The following is an 18940-nucleotide window of genomic DNA, read 5'->3' as shown; positions in this document are numbered from 1 at the left end:
CCCCCCCCCTCCGTGTCCTCTTTTTTGATTGTGGAAATATGGTAACCCTAATTAACAAGAGCTAATTTTTAACAAATAATCTTATGTCTGAAGGTTCTGCTGACCATTATAATTCCCCTGAGATGCAACATTTACTTCACAAACTTTAAATAAAGCTAACACATTTATTAGTTTTTCTACTTTACTGAAATTGTTAACATGACAGGATGGGTCTCCCAAACATGGATACCACAGAGCCTTTATCACCACCGACCCACCCACAGAATCTAGTAATATCCATTGGTTAATATAACAGCAGAAAGGAAATTTTTACCCACTCAAAATAAGCTGAACAGGCTACTTTGTCACAGAAGAAAATCTAAAGATGAGATGAGAATACTCATGCAAGGGAAAACAAGAGATTGTTCTTATGTAAGTCTCTATACAAAAATTTATTAGCTGAGATATGCAAAATTAAGCAAAAATATTAAACTACATTTAATTACTTCATAGAAGAGCAGCACATGGACACTGAAAGTGCCACAATAAATTATAAAACCCAATCCTACAGACACACCGGACCATGCTTAAAGTTAAGCATGTACATGTTTGCAGGATGGGGTCATAGTAACCGACAAGTAATTTGTTTGTAGAATCTTAATTACTAGAGACAAGAGACCTATTGGATCATAGATTTCATCCCAATCCCCATGAGATCACCAGAGGAGGTCCTGGATATTAAACAGATAATGCACTATACTGTAGGAGTTGAGAATATTTAAACCAGTTTTAAATAGCGATGTTTGAAGGGTTTTCAAAGTGTCTTTTTAAGTGAGTAAGCAAAATGGGAAAACAAACCTGCTTCATCGCTTCCACCCGCTTGTTGAGAGCTGTAGTCTGTTCAATAAGAGCTTCTGCTGCGTTGTCATGTTCTCTTAGTCGCTCTACTAGTGCTTTAGCATCAGCTAGGGCTTTCTCAATTGTGCAACTCATTTCTAAAAAAATAAATTTAATTATTTCCAAAACAAGGACAATTTATCATGCAGCTGTATCACCACCATGTCATACCTCAAACACATCAAATGTGTTTTCATTAACTCAGAAGCAGTCAGATACAGTCTTTCCCTCATCCCCAAATAAGGAGAAACATCTTCACATTGCAGGAACTATTTTCTCCTGGGGAACAAGGAAACTCTGCATCCCTCATGGAACCCTGAGGCCCCCCATTTCCTTCACCACCTTTAATCCCCCAAATTCACTACAGCCAAGAGCTGAAACTTTTGCAATTACAAAAAGTTATGTCACATTAACTGAAATTAAAGACACCTAATTAAAGGCTATCAAAAATACAGGAATAGCACTTTTCCCCTTTATTTACACTTCAACCAGATTACTGCAGCTAATTTCCTGGCAATCTTAATACTGGAACACTATGTTCAAAGGACATCCAGAGAGTTCTGTTTCTGAGACTTAAATTTATCCCATAAAATTCAGTAAGACAGGGCAGAGATGGAACCATAGGCTATTCGCTATTCTGAGAGTGGAATAGCTGGAATTTAATATGGAACAAGAAGGAAAACTAGAGCAAAGAAAAGAGGGGCAGATGTGTTCAGAGCATAAGGGGAAAGGTGATGCTGGCACCTTCATTTTGTACTATTGTTTTGGCTCGTTCCTCCAGAAAGTATTACAGCAGTCAATATGAGACATGAGGACCAACTTCTTGCAAAGAAGGATAAGCAGGAAGGACAGAATTCAGGAGGAGTTGAAGAGACAGTGGTGTGACTTGCAATAGCCTTTTTGGGAAGTGTATATGAAAAGAGGAAAATCAAAAATTATTTCTAAATTTGGTTACTGAAGAGATCATGGTGTTGAAGCTAAAAAAAAAAAAAAAAAATGTGTAATTCCCCCCCTAAAAAAAAAAAAAAAAAAAAAAAAAAAAAAAAAAAGTTGTGTCATTCCCCCCCTATATTTTAAGGTCCCAGTGATGTATTTGAGAGGGGGGAAATCTAGAACTGATGCTGAAAGGCTAGGAATAAAGGTACATTTTTATGAATCTTGAGTGTAGAGGTGACCACTAACTGGGCAAGAGGAAATCACCCAGGGAAAAATTTGGAGGTCCAGAATAGATTATTTTTATCTATGTCTAAAAATGGCTCCAGCTACCACTGCATGCAGTATACTTTCCTCACATCAAAATATGGACTTTTTAACTGAACTGAGTAACACATCAATTTAGGACACAAAATGAACATACAGAAATCAATTAAAACTTCATGATCTAACATTACAGCCACTGTGACCAGGCCCTCGCTATGGCTAAGGTAGCAAAACTGTATATATTCAAATTTGAAAAACATTGGCCTTATGAGATTTTATACCCTTAGTCTTGGTACTCAGATTATATTTGGTTTCTTATTTGGAGATTTTGATGCAATCTCTTCAGTCATTGTTGAGTTCAGAGTATGGAAGAAAACCCACACACTTTTTCCATTAAAAAAAACCTGCTCATGCTTTTGAGCAGTAAAAAGAGCTACAGTAAAAAGACAGCAAGAGTTTGAAACTCGGCATAATAGTAGCCCTCAATGAAGAGTAGGGCTTTTATTTGCCTTGGGGAAAATTATAAACTATTAAAATAATAACTTCTGAGCATGCTTACCGAACATTTGCCAAGGGGGAGATTTTCAAAAGCACAAGAGATCATTTAGATGCCAAACTTCCCTGAAAAAGTCAATAAGAGTTGGGAGCTTAACTCCCTTAAGCCCCTTTGAAAAATCACAGCCAAGATTTTAAGCAGATCCTAATGAAGCCCCTATTTCACTACTGATTATTCTGACAGACTAGTCCAGGGTGTGCTGGTTAAGAGGGAGAATGATTCAATGAATCAAACATTTACACGTGAAGCAAAATCATCCCCATTCCTGCCTTACTACGATCAGGAGGGGGGGAAAAAGAGAATAATTTTATGATTGCTCAATAGTGTTCCGGCATTTTAAGAATATGATGCAAATCTAATTCTGCAAAGATTTTGATATCTATTTAAATTACACAGAAGTTTTAATTTGATTAATCTGACCGGAGACTCCCTCTCTGCCCTGAATACAACATATAATATACAAACATGTTTACTTTTGTATTTATGTAAAGGTAGCCAGGTGCCTTTTCAGGGATCCCATTGGTAGAGAATGGAAAAAAGCTAGTTTATTCAGCAAGTAAGCTTCACTTAAAAACTGGCAGATGCAGGCTGGCTGTAAATGGCTGTTAACACTACAAACATTTACAGGAAATAAGTGCATCTTTAACAGTTAATCTTGTGGGTTAATCTTTTTCGTTTGCAGTACCTAGCCAAATTCTTCAGAATTGTGTGTGTTACCAGATACAATCAGATTGATTTGTTTTGTCTTAATCGGGCTGATATTAGTTTTTTTTTTAATGAATATTAATGGAGAGTTGGCTCATGTGTTTTTTCCCCCACTTCCAATCTGTGTTCTTGTTATTTCTAGGTGAGAACACTTAGAACAACAAACACAAAAAGTTTGGCCACACAGGCTTGCAAAACTGTGATAGAAGCAAGGTTAGCCAGAACCATATTTAGATAGTTTAAAAATTGTTCTTTAATTTATTTTCCAGCACAGGTGTGAATGGAGCCTCACACCTTACAGTAGACACATTTTTTGCAGTCTATATTGGAGCTTATATATCATTAACTTTGATTCGACTACACCATTACTGGACTTTTCAGTGCTGACGCACCTTTCTAGGCAAATAATCAATTTTGCTCTTCCTACATTGCAGTAAAAAGCCTGTTTGTAGCAGAACCAGCAAGGTTCTGAATTACAGTGAATGACTCAAGAAAGCCTGTGAAATGAAACCACACATCCTGCATAAACATAGCTCTGGGGGACTTTTTGTGCACAGCTGACATTTAGGGGCAAGTCCAGGAGAAATACAGCAACATATGTCCCACCAAAAATAGTGGGAGCCCAGGTGGTGCAGAAAATACTCCCAGTTCTGATGTTAGTGGGAGCAATTTGTAATGCCATGTGTGTAAAACAGCTGAAAGTGCCTGAGAAAGTAAAAATTGGACAGTAACAGACTGAACCTGGTTGAGATTCTAAACATAGTGAACTTTGAACTATACTTGTAGCTGCTTCCATCACGTCACACTGACTGTACATTCATTTTAGTTTTCAGAGTGACACACAGACTGACATTCTTGGAACCATAAGCCAGGAACCCACTAGGCTGGGCATTGTACAATCATAAAAAAAAAAAAAAGGATAATCCCTACATCACAGAGTTTATGAGACTTTCTACTCAGCAGTTTGGGCTGTGCTTTGGAAAAATCATTTTTAACTTGAGCAGAGATGTGACCAGTCTATCTACAGAGTTGGGAATACATCACTGAATTTATATATCTGGAAGGTTTTCTTTGCAACCATTAGGGCAATAAACTTAACACTTACAATCTTAGATTCTATAACAACGGTAGCCTCCCTCCTCCCCCAAGGAAATGCATCTAAATGGCAAGTGGATATGTCAAGCCAGGCCTTTTCACGGATTTCAGAAATGTCAGCGTTAGCACAGAGCAAGATCAACAGCTCTGACAGCACAGCAATACAGCCACCTACATGCTCACTTCTTGCCACTTCCTGTCGTTAACTAATTACTCTGAATCTTATCAAACTCAGTTGCCTTAAAAACATACTAACCCCCCTACACACACACAACCCTCCTGTGTCTTTCTGCCTGTCTCCATCTCTGCTAAAAACCTCTCTGCCCGGTTTGTTTCTCTTAATTTCTCTCCCTTTTGAGGATTAATTTTCTAACACGGAACAGTTTTACCATACGGAGCTTGGGCAAAGAGGCAAAGGCGCGTCTGGGCGAGCACTGCACGCAACCTCTCATGTAAAACACACAGCGAGCAGCATCCATCCCCCTTTGTACAGTTATCACGCGAATCCCTCTGCGCCTGACAGCAAAATATTTAAGCGATGCCGCGGTGTGTTGGGGACCGTAGCCGTAGGAGAGCGGGGTGGGGGGGGTGCAGGGGTGCTTGGCCAGGGCGGGCTGCCCCAGCCTGACGTCGGCAGGAGAACGGCTCCAGCTGCCACACAGGCGCGTGCCCGACAGGGCTGTTTGGGTGCCGCGGCGTCGCGCGCTGGGCGGGACAGGAAGGCGGGCGGCAGCGCCCGATAGTGTTACCTCACGACAGCGGCACGTATCGCGATAGCAAGGGCGCTCGCGGGTGGACGAGGCCCTCTCTGGCTAACGTTCACCGGGCACGGCCACAGGCGCCCGAACGTCACAAACGCCTCCTCCCCCGGCAGAGCACAGCGCCCCCAGCCCCGCTCCCTGTAGCCCTCCCCCGGCGTCAGGGGGGCCCCCGACTCACTCATAGCCGGTGGCTCCGGCAGCGCTAGGCGCCGGGAGCGGGCGGAGGCCGCCGCTTCAAATCGCGGCGAGTGCGGGGGGAGGCGCCAGGCCGAGGAGAGACCCCATGAGGGGGGGGAGCGAGACGCTCCACAACCACAGCTACCCGCCGGGACGAAGAGGCTGGAGGGAATAGAGACCAGATATCGCGAGACTTCCAGCCCGTTCCACCTGCTCGGCTTGTGGTAAAGTGCCACAGCCAAATATCGCGAGAGTGTCAGTTTCTCTTGCGAGCCCCTTGGGAAGTCCCGCGAGAGGCTCTACGGACGGTGGGTGTGTGATGTCCGAGTCTCGCGATATCACTGTGGTTACGGTAGCCAGGCACGGGCATGGGGAGTGAATGACCCGGGTGGGGGGGATCGCTGTGGCCAGGCCCGGGGCAGCGGCGACAGGCCCCTGGGCTACTGGCTTAAGCGGCAGCTTCAGGGTATCGGAGCCTGAGGGGTGAGCGGAGCGGGGAGAGCCCGGCTGCTCCCCGCGGGTGCCGGGGCCGAAGCGCGGCCCAGCGTTGGGGGCGGGCTGTGGGGCAGCGGCGGCAGGAGGGGGATGGAGGGAACCAGGCCGCCGCGCCGCCCTCTTGTCCCGGTGTAAAGCCCAAGTGCGCCTGCGCGCTCCCTGGGAGGGCAGAGGCCGCCCCAGGCGGCGCTTCTCCGGCAGAGGATCAGGCAAAAGTAAGAGACCCCGCCGCGCCCTGTGTGTGTCTCCCAGGAAGTGGGACTCCTGGGTTCTGTTCCCGGCTCTGCCACTGGCTCTTCCGGCTCCCTCCACTAATGCTGGGCCCAAGTCTTCTTCGCACGGCGCTGGAAGAGGTTACGGTCTGTCTGTGCTCGTATTTAACCTGTTCTTAACATCCGGACAGCTGCTCCTGTTGCTGAGATCATCTACCGAGCTCGCTCGTGTGAATAAGCCTTTAGAGGCTGAAAGAAGAAAACCTCACGTGAAGGTGGAGCACGGTATGACCCTGTCCACACTAGGCCGAAAAACATGCTTGTTTATTTCCAGGGAGAAACAAACCCAGCGTGTGTGTGGTTTGCTTGGTTCCTTTGTTATTTTTTTTTTTTTAAACTGCATTGTCATTCAAACTTTGTTTGCAGTGGTGATATAGTCGTGTTGGTCCCAGGATATGAGAGACACGGTGGCTGAGATAATATTTTTTATGGGACTGATTTCTGTTGGTGAGCAAGACAAGCTTCAAACTTCAGGTCTGGCAAGAAGAGCTCTAGGTAAGCTCAAAAGCATGTCACTTTCATCAACAGAAGTTGGTCTGACAAAGATATTACTTCGACCACCTACCATTCTAAACTTTTGACATAAACATATTTGAATCATTTGAATTCTAAAAACATTCTAACGTCAAACTGTGAATGAAAACGTTTCCTGTTTTTAAAAGGCATACAATAAGAACATCAGTGTTCCTAATGGGTGTAACAGGAAAGCTCTAAAATTTAGAAGGCTTGAGGGGAATAGGATTGGAAGGAATATTTGGAGTGTGACATGGATAGTGTGTGGGACCAGCTATTGTAAATTGGATAGGGATTTGCTAACTGTTAGTGAGGCTTGATTTGCTGGAATACAAAAATTTCTGTAAGGTGGGGAATGCATCTGATAACTTTGTTCTATATAACATTGGCTAGTTCATATTTTTAAGTCATAAGTGCTGAATTCACTAAGTGGTTGCTTGTTTTTCATTGTAAGCGTAGTATATTTGAATTCTGCAGGTCAGTGCTGCGCATAATGAATGGTGATTATTAAACCGCCACCAAACATCAGGGTATGAATTTTTCTGATTTAGTGTACCTAGAGTTGAAGAAAATGGTAAGAAATAAGTGATTCAGTGGACTGAAGTTATGAAAACAGATTGTCAGTAGTTAAAACAATGTTTACATTTTATTTTAAGTAGAATGATTTGTGCTCATTCTAAAAAATGCAGAAAGTGAGTTTCTTTTAGATCTTCAAGCTCAAATGCGCTATTGAACAACAACAAAATTCTAGTGGAAAAACAGAACATTGACAGCATGGATGGTTCTGAAAAATGCCATCTTCAACACTGAGCATATCATGGCATTTCACCAGCTCTTTAACATTGGCTTAATTCTGAAGAGAAAACTTAAAAATGATTCAGTCTGTGAAACCTTTCCATTACTTAACTGGCATGACTTACTCCCAAATACAGAGATCATAGGTAGAGCCCAGAATATGAAGAAACATGGTTGGTAGAACATAATCTTGAGTTCCTTCTCTTCTGGCACTTAGAAGTTGAACATCTTGATTTCTACCTTAAATCTGTGTTTGTGAAGGAGATTATGTCACATCCAAATGGTGTGAGAATTGTGGTAGTAAAATCACAGGGGACTGTACAGTTGAATTCAGAGTTTTGTCAGTTTTTAAAAGACCTCTTCTCCTGTCTGGTCAGCATCGATCAAGAATACTTTTAACTCATTTGGAATGGTTCATAATAGGAGGTTCTGAAAAACATAACTGTATGTAAGGACAGATACAAAAGCTTGGTAGTCTTAAATAGGTCATAGTCTGGGGACTAACGGGGACGTTGTATGCGCCTGCGATTGCGGCCCCGCTTCGGGGCCGCGGTGCAGCCGTTAAGGACCGCTACGGGCGAGCGGGAGCATGTACTGAGCCGGCCCAGGAGCCAGGCGCGGCGGTGACACGGAGCTCGCCCCCGTGGTCTCTGCTTTCTATGGCCCGCTGCTGAGAGAAGAACAAAATCACGTTCACATGGGGAAAAAGTCAGCGTTGATGTGACTCTACATCGGGAAAATGAGATTCTCCGGAGAGCCAGGGGGTTCTCGGAGTGAGGGTTTCCGCCAGCGCTAATGCTGTGTGTGTTATATACAGTGTGAGGCTATAGCTGCCTGGATTTTATTTTCTCTCTTAAATAAAATGATGCACAAGACTACATTTGTGCAACTTGGCCAAGTCGACTCTGCGATACAAACCTTCTGCTTGAGATTTCAAGAATATTAAACACTGGTTTGGATATGGAAACTCTGTCTATTTGTGTGCGGTTGTGTGAGCAAGGTATAAATCCAGAGGCCTTATCCTCAGTAATTAAAGAGCTACGCAAGGCTACAGAAGCGCTAAAGGCTGCTGAAAATATGACAAGTTGACTTCATGGGAGAAGATATCTCAATGAGATACATGGCGAGCTAGCAAAGGGTTTGAAGACTGGCTGCTATTCAGAAATATAGAATGAAGTTAATGTTGTCTGCAGTCTGGGGACTGAATTCTTTGGTTTACTTATAGAATAGCAACTTTAGACAATTGTGTTCCTTTTAATGTTTGAAATTTGTTTGGAAGCACAGCTATAATACTGTTTGCATCCACATTCAACCTGGTTACAAATAGTGTCTTTTCTGTGTTTAGAAACTGTCCAAAAATCCTGATGCTGACGTTGGGGAGACTACAGTAGGGTTTCTGATAGCAATGTTTTGTTCAAATAGTTCTCCATGTTGAACAGGGAAATAACATTTTGATGCATGACAATTTTGAAAGGACACAGGTAACTTAATCTCTAATTTCAAATAATGAGTTTAAAATAGTTTCAGGTAATAGATTTGTGCCCCCAAGTTTCCATGCCAATTTTTAACTTTGCAATTGCATTTTCCTATTCTTTAAAATGCTTTTCTTTCCTATTGCTGTGTGAAAGATCCATACGAACAAAAGGGAAATCTGTCTGCAGAGGTGGAAGAGAAATTGACAATCCACAAAATGCTGTCAAATGCACAAACTAACAAACTGTAAAAGAAAAGTTTCTTTGCTCTTAAAAACTGTTTGTCTTAAGTACCACCACCCAAGATTACTTACTATAAGTGGTTTACAAAAACAAAAACAAAACACAAAAGACCATACAGATGAGTGGTTTTTTAAAAGTTGAAATAGCTAGCACAAGTTAGCATAATTTCTGGTGTGAAAATCATGTATTGAGAAAGCTAAATTTGGTTGACTGAATTTGCTTTGCTATGTGTGCTGAGCGCTGCTCCTACAAATATCATGAACTACTTTAGAGAGACAAGGTGGGAAAGATCATATCTTTTATTTGACCAAATTCTGTTGGTGAAAGAGAGACAAACTTTCAAACTACACAGAGTTCTTCTTCAGGTCACTGCAATGAACTACTTTGGCTGCTGAAAAATTGCTTACTGCTCTGTAATTCGTTATTTTCAGAAATAATATTTTAAGGTATATTTTTAAAAATAAAAGCAAAAAACATGACTGTTTACTAATTTCATTTTTAATCCTTATGTGAGGATGAACTGCAAAAAAGTAATACCTATTTATTATATGCTTTCTCGATCACATTCACTTCAGTTTTCTTCCCTTTCTGGGGAAAGTAGCTTCTTCCTGGGCAGGGATTGTGCATTACTAGTTTTTAGTTCAGAAGGATTTTCTTTTTAAATACCAACCATAAGTAAGGCAAACAAACAATGAAAATATGTATTTATGGTGGAAATATTTGTGCATCTTTAACTAAAATCTTACCAAGAGCAGCTCTCTAATAAAGTTAATATTTGTAGTACAAATTTAAATAAAATAACACTAAACATCTTCAGAGACTTAAAGTTCATATAGTGGTCTTTTCTTGTTGCTTTGTAAGTTTTTTGTCTAATTTCAGGATTTATTAATTTCAGGAGGAAAATGAAAATTTTCTCGGAGTCCCATAAAACTGTTTTTGTTGTGGATCACTGCCCATATATGGCAGAATCATGTAGACAACATGTTGAGTTTGACATGTTAGTAAAGAATCGGACCCAAGGAATCATACCCCTGGCACCCATATCAAAATCACTGTGGACCTGCTCGGTGGAATCATCTATGGAATACTGTAGAATAATGTATGATATTTTTCCTTTCAAAAAACTGGTAAGTGCTTCTAAGAGTACTGCTTATTGTAGAGATTATCTCATTTTAATGGGTGCTCTTTTAAAATTATTTTTGGATGCTCTCAGATAGAAAAGCAGGTGTCTTAGATCAAAAACAGTGGAACCTTTAAAAATTGAATTTTTCACCGTTTAAGCTGTTGCATTACCCTTTTCACTCAGTTGAACAATGAAAATAGTTTCATTTTAGTTTATGAGCATTTTCACTTTCTGGTTATCTGCTCTATCTCATTGCTTTGGTTGCAAACCCTGTGGGTGAGTTTTTAAATCTATACCAACTATAATAATATTAATTATTATTTGACATACATTTAAACATTAAATCATTTCTTTTGATCTCGGGTTTTATGTAATCCAGATTTTAACGCTACACAGACTTGGATATAACTTTTGTAAAATTTGATGAAAAAATAAGAAAAACATAAAATACTTGGTATGTCATCTTAGAGGAGAAACTCACTTTCCTCTTTTATTTAATCATTCACATAGTTAGTCACAGATGTCTCCAAGTTAGCATGGAGTGGTACTTAATGGGATAACGGTAAAAGCAAGGCATATCTGACTCTGTTGCTGAAATGACAGTAAAATGTACTGCCCTCTCGGTCTATTTGTTTGTATGCAGGATTGAGTGGTACACCTCTACCCCGATCTAACGCGTTAGATCGGGTCCAGTGCGGCGTACCGGCTCGTGCTGGACTGGACCGGCTTCCCCGGCGGTGATTTAAAGGGCCCAGGGCTCCAGCTGCTGCGGGGAGCCCCGAGCCCTTTAAATCCCCGGCAGAGCTCCGGCAGCGGGGCTCAGGCAGGGATTTAAAGGGCCCGGGGCTCCCCGCAGCGGCTGGAACACTGGGCCCTTTAAATTCCCACCCGAGCCTGGCTGCCAGAGCCCCAGCGGCGATTTAAAGGGCCCGGTGCTCCAGCTGCTGTGGGGAGCCCCGGGCCCTTTAAATCACCGCCGGAGCTCTGGCAGCGGGGCTCGGGCGGGGATTTAAAGGGCCCGGGCTCCCCGCAGCGGCTGGAGCCTCTGGCCCTTTAAATCACCACCCGAGCCCGGTTGCCGGAGCCCTGGGGCTCCACACGAATTAAAGGGCCCGGGGCCCCACACGAATTCGCTGCTTTACCGCGTTATATCCGTATTCTTGTTATATCGGGTCGCGTTCTATCGGAGTAGAGGTGTATTATAGGAGACAGATCCCTGTGGCTTCATGCTTTAGCCCTGCTTTCTGTAATGCTGGTCTTCCACTTTTGGGGACAGAGAAAAATGCAGTCTTGCTGAGGGATTGATAATGTGTTATGATCCATTTATCTTGCTGTAAGAAGTTAGTCTTCATTCAGAGTCTTTTTAAATAATACAAAGTACATCAAACACAGAATTGGAGCAGCCTTTTTGTTCTCAAACTCATTTATTTTGTTTTGGAGTTAAGCTGATACGTTTTGGACAAAACTAAGGAGTACATAGTGGATCACTTAGTCTGTTTTTCTTTTGGCATGCATTTGAGACCTCTCCATGCCTTTAAGACCAAACAAGTCACTTCTGTGATTTATGGTTCCTTTTCTTCACTAACCTGGAAATCAGAAATCCTAAGGGCGCTCCTTGGTGCATGCTTGGCATCACATCTAGCTGCCATAATCCACTGTGCCCAGCATGACTCTCATTTGTATCTTGGTAGTATATTTAACAAATTCTAAGACTTGGGTTTTTTAGGTGCCTACACTTTGGTACATAAATGAAAGAGAATCACTGTGTTAATGAGAAAAGGAACTGTGAATTGCAATCAAAGATAACTTACTTGAAAACATTATAAATAGAGGAACTTTTTTTAACATAACACAGGCAATGTATATTTGTAAGAAAAATAAGTTTAAAGTAAGTTATTAAATAAATTAAAAGTGAAAGATTTTACAGAGCGCAATTTTTTTTATCCTTTTTGTTTTGTAGAGTAAGCACTGTGCCTCTTAATTAGCACATCACAATTAATTATAAGATTTAGAATGCCAGATTTGTCATTGGGCCCATTTGTCACCCTTTTAACTGTTGTTGTAATAAGGTTGTTCCACTCCTTTCTGTCCTAAATGTGTTGAATTCTTTTCTAGCTCTTTGCAGTGCCAATTTAATGGAGTGGCAGTTCTGCTATTAAGAGTAAATTGTAATTTCTCTAAGGCACCAATTCAGCAAAGCATTTAAGCATGTACTTAAGTCCCATGATGGAGATTACAGTGAAGTCAGTGGGACTTAAGTACATGCTTAAATGCTTTATGAGCCTTCACTGCAAATGTTCATACTCATAGATTAGATAACTTTATCTTCATATCTCACTAGGGTATTTACCTCAATGATCTCCTTTGATAGCAAATTCTACTCAATGATTAAGTGCCATGTTTAATTAAATAACAGAAAAAATACATCTGTGCTCAGTGATAACTATTGCTAATGAAAATATAACTGAGATACTAAGGGAGTTGCTCCATTTTTTTCTCCTGTTAGTCTTGCAATGGTAACAGCAGTGTTAACAGTCAAAATCCACTTCTTGTTTATACTCTACTAACACACAAGAGATGAAGTCAGTTTTAATAATGACTTTCTAAAAAGATAATTAAGTGTACATGAACATTTTTTCTGTGTCATCATAGCACTTCTAAATGCTTGATCTTTGCTTAAAATAAAAAGGAGATATTATGTTAGTCTGGATTTAGCACAGTTGTTATAACCTGTGGGCACAAGTTAGTTTGATGTAAAAATAACATGAGTTTTGAGTGACCTATAAAGATAATACTCCGGCACTCTGGCCTTTTATAGGTAGAGCCCTGCAAATCCATGGATATGCACTTTATATCCGTGGACCATTTTTGGCAGCTCATGGCTTGGATGCAGGGCTCTAGCGATCTCCCCACAGAAATCAGGGTGACGCTGTAACAGATGGGATGGGGGCAAGGCAGACGCTCTGGCCCCAACAGCAGGTATGGGGGGGAGGAGGTGGGAATGGAGCTCTGACTGCAGCACACACTCTTCCAAATGGAGCAGCTGTCACCCAGCCCTCAGGCTCCCGCTCAGCTCTTTGAATCCTGCAGCAGGGGGCTGCGATATGTCGCAATAGCCCGCTGAGCATTCTGGTGGTTGTAGTGCCTGGCTTGCTTAGACTTGCTTAAAGTACAATTCCCAAAAGGGAGCATGACCATGTGCTCCTGCGCAGTGAGCCAAGTGCCATTTTGAAAGAGGTGTCGTTGTACTTTTAAACTAGCGGGCAGCAATGACGGGTGCTGTGAGGAGAGTAATTGTTGCCCCGTCTGTCCTGGCCAGGTCTGCATTTGTTAAAGGTGACGTGGCTGCGTAGCGATGTCCGAGCCCCCTACTGGGAGGGCGGCACCGCACACGAGGGCCCAGGATTGTAGCCTCTCTGTCCAGAGTTGGGGAAGGAGGTGCAGCGAGGGCAGAGTGGGAGGCGGGGCAGGAGATCTCTGGGGAGAAGTGGGGGAGCGATTGGGGGCTTGGCACAGGCCTGTGTCACTGGTGCATGGTGACCCATGGAGCTGCTAGTAGAGCCCTGCTAAGCCGCGGATTTCCACAGACCATTTTTGCGGATTGGCTGTAAATAAAAATTTTGTATCCATGCAAGGCTCTATTTATGGGCATGTGAGAATTATCGTATAAGAAGAAAGAATACATTACTGTGACCTTAAAATTTGCTTTGTAACCTTTTAGGTGAATTTCATTGTAAGTGATTCCGGGGCTCATATCTTAAATTCCTGGACCCAAGAAGACCAAAACTTGCAGGAGGTATGATTAGTACTTGATACCTCTATTTATTTTGTGAGGCTAGTTTAAATTAATTATAGTGAAAGAATATGCTTTCTTAGTATATTCAGTAGGCAGCATTTTATCATGGTATGACATATCAATGTTTTTAGTTTTTTGTCTTGTATATTTTGTCTGAGAATAATAATTGGGAAGTGTTAAATTGATTCATTCGTTTGAAGGAGAATTCTGGATTTAGCAAGATTGTATGTTTCTCACAGAATAAGGTTTTGTGTGTGTGCAGTTCAGTTACTTTTCATCTTAAGATAATGGTTTAAATAGAGACAACAACTTTTAGCTTTCTTGTGTCAATTTTAATTTTATTTGCATATTCTTACAAATCTAGATGAAACTAGCTCCTCTTTTAAACTCACTTAAAAGAAACACCAAATAAAAATTCATTATTCATCCTTTAAAATCACAATCATGTAACTATAACAAAGGAAAATAGGCAAGAGCTGTAAAATTCTCTTTATTGCAAAAAGTTCCAAAATAATCTTGTAAAGAAATTCACTAAAACACAGTGGGAATACAAAGGGAAAAAAAGGTGGTAATTTAAAGACAAAATTAAAAGGTACTCCATCACAGGTTTGACTTCTCTGTAGTACCTCCTGCAGGGCCAGGGATAGTATTGTAAGCACTCCCTGCATTAGTCTATAACAGTGGTTCTCAACCAGGGGTACATATACCCCTGGGGGTACTTAGAAGTCTTCCAGGGGGTATCAACTTATCCAGATATTTGCCTAATTTTACAACAGGGTACATAAAAAGTACTAGTGAAGTCAGTACAAACTAAAATTTCATACAGACAGTGACTTGTTTATACTGCTTTATATACTGTACATTGAAATGTAAGTACAATATTTATATTCCAATTGTTTTATTTTATCATTCTATGGTAAAAATGACAATGTAAGCAATTTTTCAGTAACAGTGTGCTGTGACACTTTTTTGTATTTTTATGTCTGATTTTGTAAGCAAGTAGTTTTTAAGTGAGGTGAAACTTGGGGGTACACAAGACAAATCAGATTCCTGCAAGGGGTACAGTACTCTGGAAAGGTTGAGAACCACTGGTCTATAAGTTGTGGTCACCTGCTTGGAGTAGGGAAGTCTGTGCCGTAAGCTCAGGGTCAGTCTCAAAAAAGTTGACAAATTCAAAATTTGTCTATTTTTATTTGTCTGGCCAAGGCAAGCACTTACTTGCAGCACTTGAAAGCAAGGTCCTTACCTGGCCCTGGGGTTCTGGGAGGGCACCAAGTAACTCCTCTTTCCCAGTCTCACCTACCTCTGCCCCAAGCAGAAGCAGGCAAGCTGCCTTAACTGGCATGCTGTCTCCCAATTGGTCAGTGTCTCCCACTGGTCCTTTTAAGCATCTGGAGGAGTAAGTATTGTAGGTAGCCCAGTCTGAGAAGGGGGTTGTCAGGTTGTTGACACCTCCAGCTTTGGGGCAGAGAATGCCTAATAGGTGCTATTACATACTCTGTTTGCATTTTGACTGGAGCTGGTTAGAGATTTTCTGATGGAACAGTTTTTCATTGGAAAATAATAATTTGATAGATCTGCAGAAACATGTTGATTCTGTCAAAATTTGGTTGTAAACCTGCAAACCAGGCTAGTTTCCTGCAAGCTTATCCCCTCCCTCCTCTGGGATGCTGGGGTTCACAGGGCTTCCTGACTTCAAATCAGCCTGTCTAGTGGGCTGCCCTGGAACCAGGGCTTCTAGGTAGCCTGCCGGGCAGGCTACTTCAGAGTGGGGGTCCCAGAGCTTCCAGGGAGCCTGGGACCTAGGGGATCATATTTCATGTTGGAATCGCCAAAATGTTCCCCTTGAGATGAACATTTTGGTTTCCAAAGCAAAATAAAACTCCCAGTTCCATGAAAAATTGAGGTTTTTCAATTTTTTGTCTCAGTTTGGGCCAAAAAATTTCCTGTTTCCTGGCCTGCTCTAATTTTAACGTCTGAAGTAAACTATCAAAGGTCTAATTTTACCATCAGAAACAGCAAATGATCATAGTCTTGGTAAGAAAGAACTATCAAGAACATCTTTGTCAGGACCTACATAAAAATCTTAATTCAGATGAGCCTCTTTTTGGTCCTAATTATATTAGTGAAATAATAAAAATTATGTTTTCAGCCCAAAAGAAGTAGCTTTCAGAAAACTAGAAGTGTGTAATAAAGGAAGATAATTGAAATGGTTTTGCAACTTTAGGAACATAACAGCCATACTGGGTCTGGCCAGTGATCCATCTAGTTCTGACAGTGGCCGGTGCCTGATGCTTCAGCGGGAATGAACAGAACAGGGCAATTTCAAGTGATCCATCCACTGTTGTCCAGTCCCAGCTTCTGGCAGTTGGAGGCTTTGGGATACTCAGAACATGGGGTTGTGTCTTGGCTACTAGCTAGGGCCTTACCAAATTCATTGTCCATTTTTGTAAATTTCATGCTCATAACATTTTAAAAACCTTGAATTTCACGGTTTTAATGTTTAAATCTTAAATTTCACAGTGTTGTAACAAAGCATGAATGTGTATTTAAAGACAGCAAAATATAAACATGTAAAGCCCTTAAGTAAGCATTCTCAACCTGGGGATCCCAACCCACGAGGGGGGCGCAAGGTTATCATAGAGGGGATCACAGTATTGCCACCCTTACTTCTGCACTGTTTTTAGACTTGCGTGGCTGGAAAGTGGTGGCTGCTGGCCAGGGGCCCAGCTCCACAGGCAGTGCAGAAGTAAGGGTGGCAGTGCACCATATCGTGCCACCCTTACTTCTGCGCTGTTGCTGGGGACGGTGAGTTTAGGGCTAAATATTTAGCCCAGCAAGTTGGTTATGGGTCAAAATCAATTGAATATTGAAAATAGAGCACTATTTTTTTTCCCCCTGACAATGTTAATCTGTATGTAGAATAAATTGTAATTAATGACTTCTGGTAACAGATCATTTTACTGTAATAGCGAAGATCATAACTTCACAACAAAACTTTTTTTCTTTTTAACCAGTTAATGGCAGCTCTAGCAGCTGTCGGACCACCTAATCCTCGTGCGGACCCAGAATGCTGCAGCATACTGCATGGTTTGGTTGCAGCAGTAGAAACACTCTGCAAAATCACAGAATACCAGCATGAGGCCCGAACCATGCTAATGGAAAATGCAGAACGTGTTGGAAACAGAGGAAGAATAATCTGCATTACTAATGCCAAAAGGTGTTTACAGGATTATACAATTTTGTGTGTGTGTGTGTGTGTGTGTAAATTAATGGTTTTATAAATAGGCTAGATCCTTTGTCTTCTGATTCTTTTTTTTTTTTTCTTTATGTAGTTCAGTATTTTTATTTTGACATATAATGCCTTTAATAGTTAGTTTTTGGCTACCGGTACTTTACAGACAAGTTCTCTCCTAATGTACTCCACCAGGAAAGGTCAGCTGAGGCACTCAAGATAACAGCTCATTGTTTTACATAAGTGAATATTAATGGTAGAGAGTTTCCAGGAGAGAGTTGGTTAAAGAGTTTTGGTGGGCTAAGGAGTATAGTAACGTAGTTCTGTTGGGATTAATGGTTTATGAAGGGTTAGTAATTTTGATACAGAATTAAAGCTTGTCTCCACATGGAGCTATTCAGGAATCAGAGCATATTAAACTATATTGGAAGAAGGTACTCTTATTCATGAATAAGGAAGGAGGGAGGGGTGTCTATACATTCCTGAATAGCTAGTGTGCTTGAAATTCACAACATATTTTAATCCAAATTAATTTTCAGGTGTAGACAAGTCCTTTGACCTATCCTGTGCCTCTTGCTCACAGGCAGAGCAGTCCACAGACGCATAAAAAGTTGCAGATTGGGGCTTAGTGTATAAGATTTGAAATTTTGTTCAATTGTACATGCATCTAGGAAAAAAGATAAGGTTGTGTATATTTAATTAAAATTATACTTTGACTTTTTTAAATATTGCAAAACAAAACTTATTTATACTTTTGTTGAAGAATTTTTAAACTGACATTTGCTCTTATTTGTGCTGCATCTACATGCCAAAATAGTAAGAGCAATATGTTAGTGAAACAAATATAGCCACAAAAGTTTTTCAAAATCCTCTTGACCTGTAAAAGTAATGAGCCATTTACTAAAGTATTTGGGTTAATTTTTTCTCTTTTTCTAAGGTAATTTTTTCCTCTCCTTCTTTTAGTGACAGCCATGTTCGAATGCTTGAAGACTGTGTCCAGGAAACTATTCATGAGCATAACAAGCTTGCAGCTAATTCAGATCAGTGAGTGTTCAATCTGCAAGCACAGTTTTTCTTATCTCGCATATGCCAACTTTGATGTGCCTTTTACGAAATATTGATCTGTATCGGTGGTGGGCAACTGGCCCACGGGCCGCATGCAGCCCATCAGGGTAATCTGATTGCAGGCCGTGAGACATATTGCTGACGTTGACCATCCGCAGGCACGGCCCCCCGCAGCTCCCAGTGGCTGTGGTTCTCTGTTCCCGGCCAATGGGAGCTGTGGGAAGCGGCAGCCAGCATGTCCCTGCGGCCCACCGCTTTCCGCAGCTCCCATTGGCCGGGAACAGAGAACCGCGGCCACTGGGAGATGGGGGATCAACGCGTCCCGCAATCAGATTACCCTGATGGGCCGCAGGTTGCCTACCACTGATCTATATGATGCTGTTTATTGAGAACATTCAAATGGCCCCTCAAGATAAGCTTAACAGAGAGGGGAAACTAGATGAGGAAGATACTAAAACACAACCCTGTAGTCTGAGGTCTTGAGTTATAGCCATTATGTTTTCCTGTACCATAGCCCTGCACAAGACTGTGCTTCTTTAGATTGGTATCTCTTAAAGCAGG

General features: G+C 41.5%; 2 protein-coding genes across 4 annotated transcripts in view; one reads left to right on the top strand and one right to left on the bottom strand.

The window, feature by feature from the left end:
• Positions 1–5525, bottom strand: part of FGFR1OP2 (FGFR1 oncogene partner 2) — a 14344-nt gene extending 8819 nt beyond the window's left edge. Inside the window, exons 1-2 of the mRNA XM_024213784.3 lie at positions 5372–5525; positions 838–974 (exon numbers count right to left, since the gene is read on the bottom strand). Of these exons, the coding sequence (XP_024069552.1) occupies positions 838–974; positions 5372–5375 (141 nt within the window). The 5' untranslated portion in view covers positions 5376–5525. The remainder of the gene's footprint in view (positions 1–837; positions 975–5371) is intronic.
• Positions 5526–5733: 208 nt separating this feature from the next.
• The window catches only part of INTS13 (integrator complex subunit 13), a 36773-nt gene continuing 23566 nt past the window's right edge, over positions 5734–18940 (top strand). The window contains exons 1-5 of one of the 3 annotated variants that reach the window (XM_026652198.1): positions 5734–6080; positions 10056–10287; positions 14005–14079; positions 17097–17299; positions 18278–18358. In XM_026652198.1, coding sequence (XP_026507983.1) covers positions 10063–10287; positions 14005–14079; positions 17097–17299; positions 18278–18358 — 584 coding nt within the window. In that variant the 5' untranslated portion in view covers positions 5734–6080; positions 10056–10062. Of the gene's footprint in view, positions 6081–6171; positions 6363–6535; positions 6633–10055; positions 10288–14004; positions 14080–17096; positions 17300–18277; positions 18359–18940 lie in introns of those variants that run through there. The other 2 variants (XM_026652199.2, XM_029911673.1) reach the window with 2 other exon arrangements.

Source organism: Terrapene carolina, unplaced genomic scaffold (genome assembly GCF_002925995.2).
Source record: "Terrapene carolina triunguis isolate 2854851 unplaced genomic scaffold, T_m_triunguis-2.0 Scaffold112, whole genome shotgun sequence".
Classification (NCBI taxonomy): Eukaryota; Metazoa; Chordata; order Testudines; family Emydidae; genus Terrapene; species Terrapene triunguis.
The sequence above is the reverse complement of the archived record's forward strand: the minus strand, read 5'-3'. Positions and strand labels throughout refer to the sequence as shown.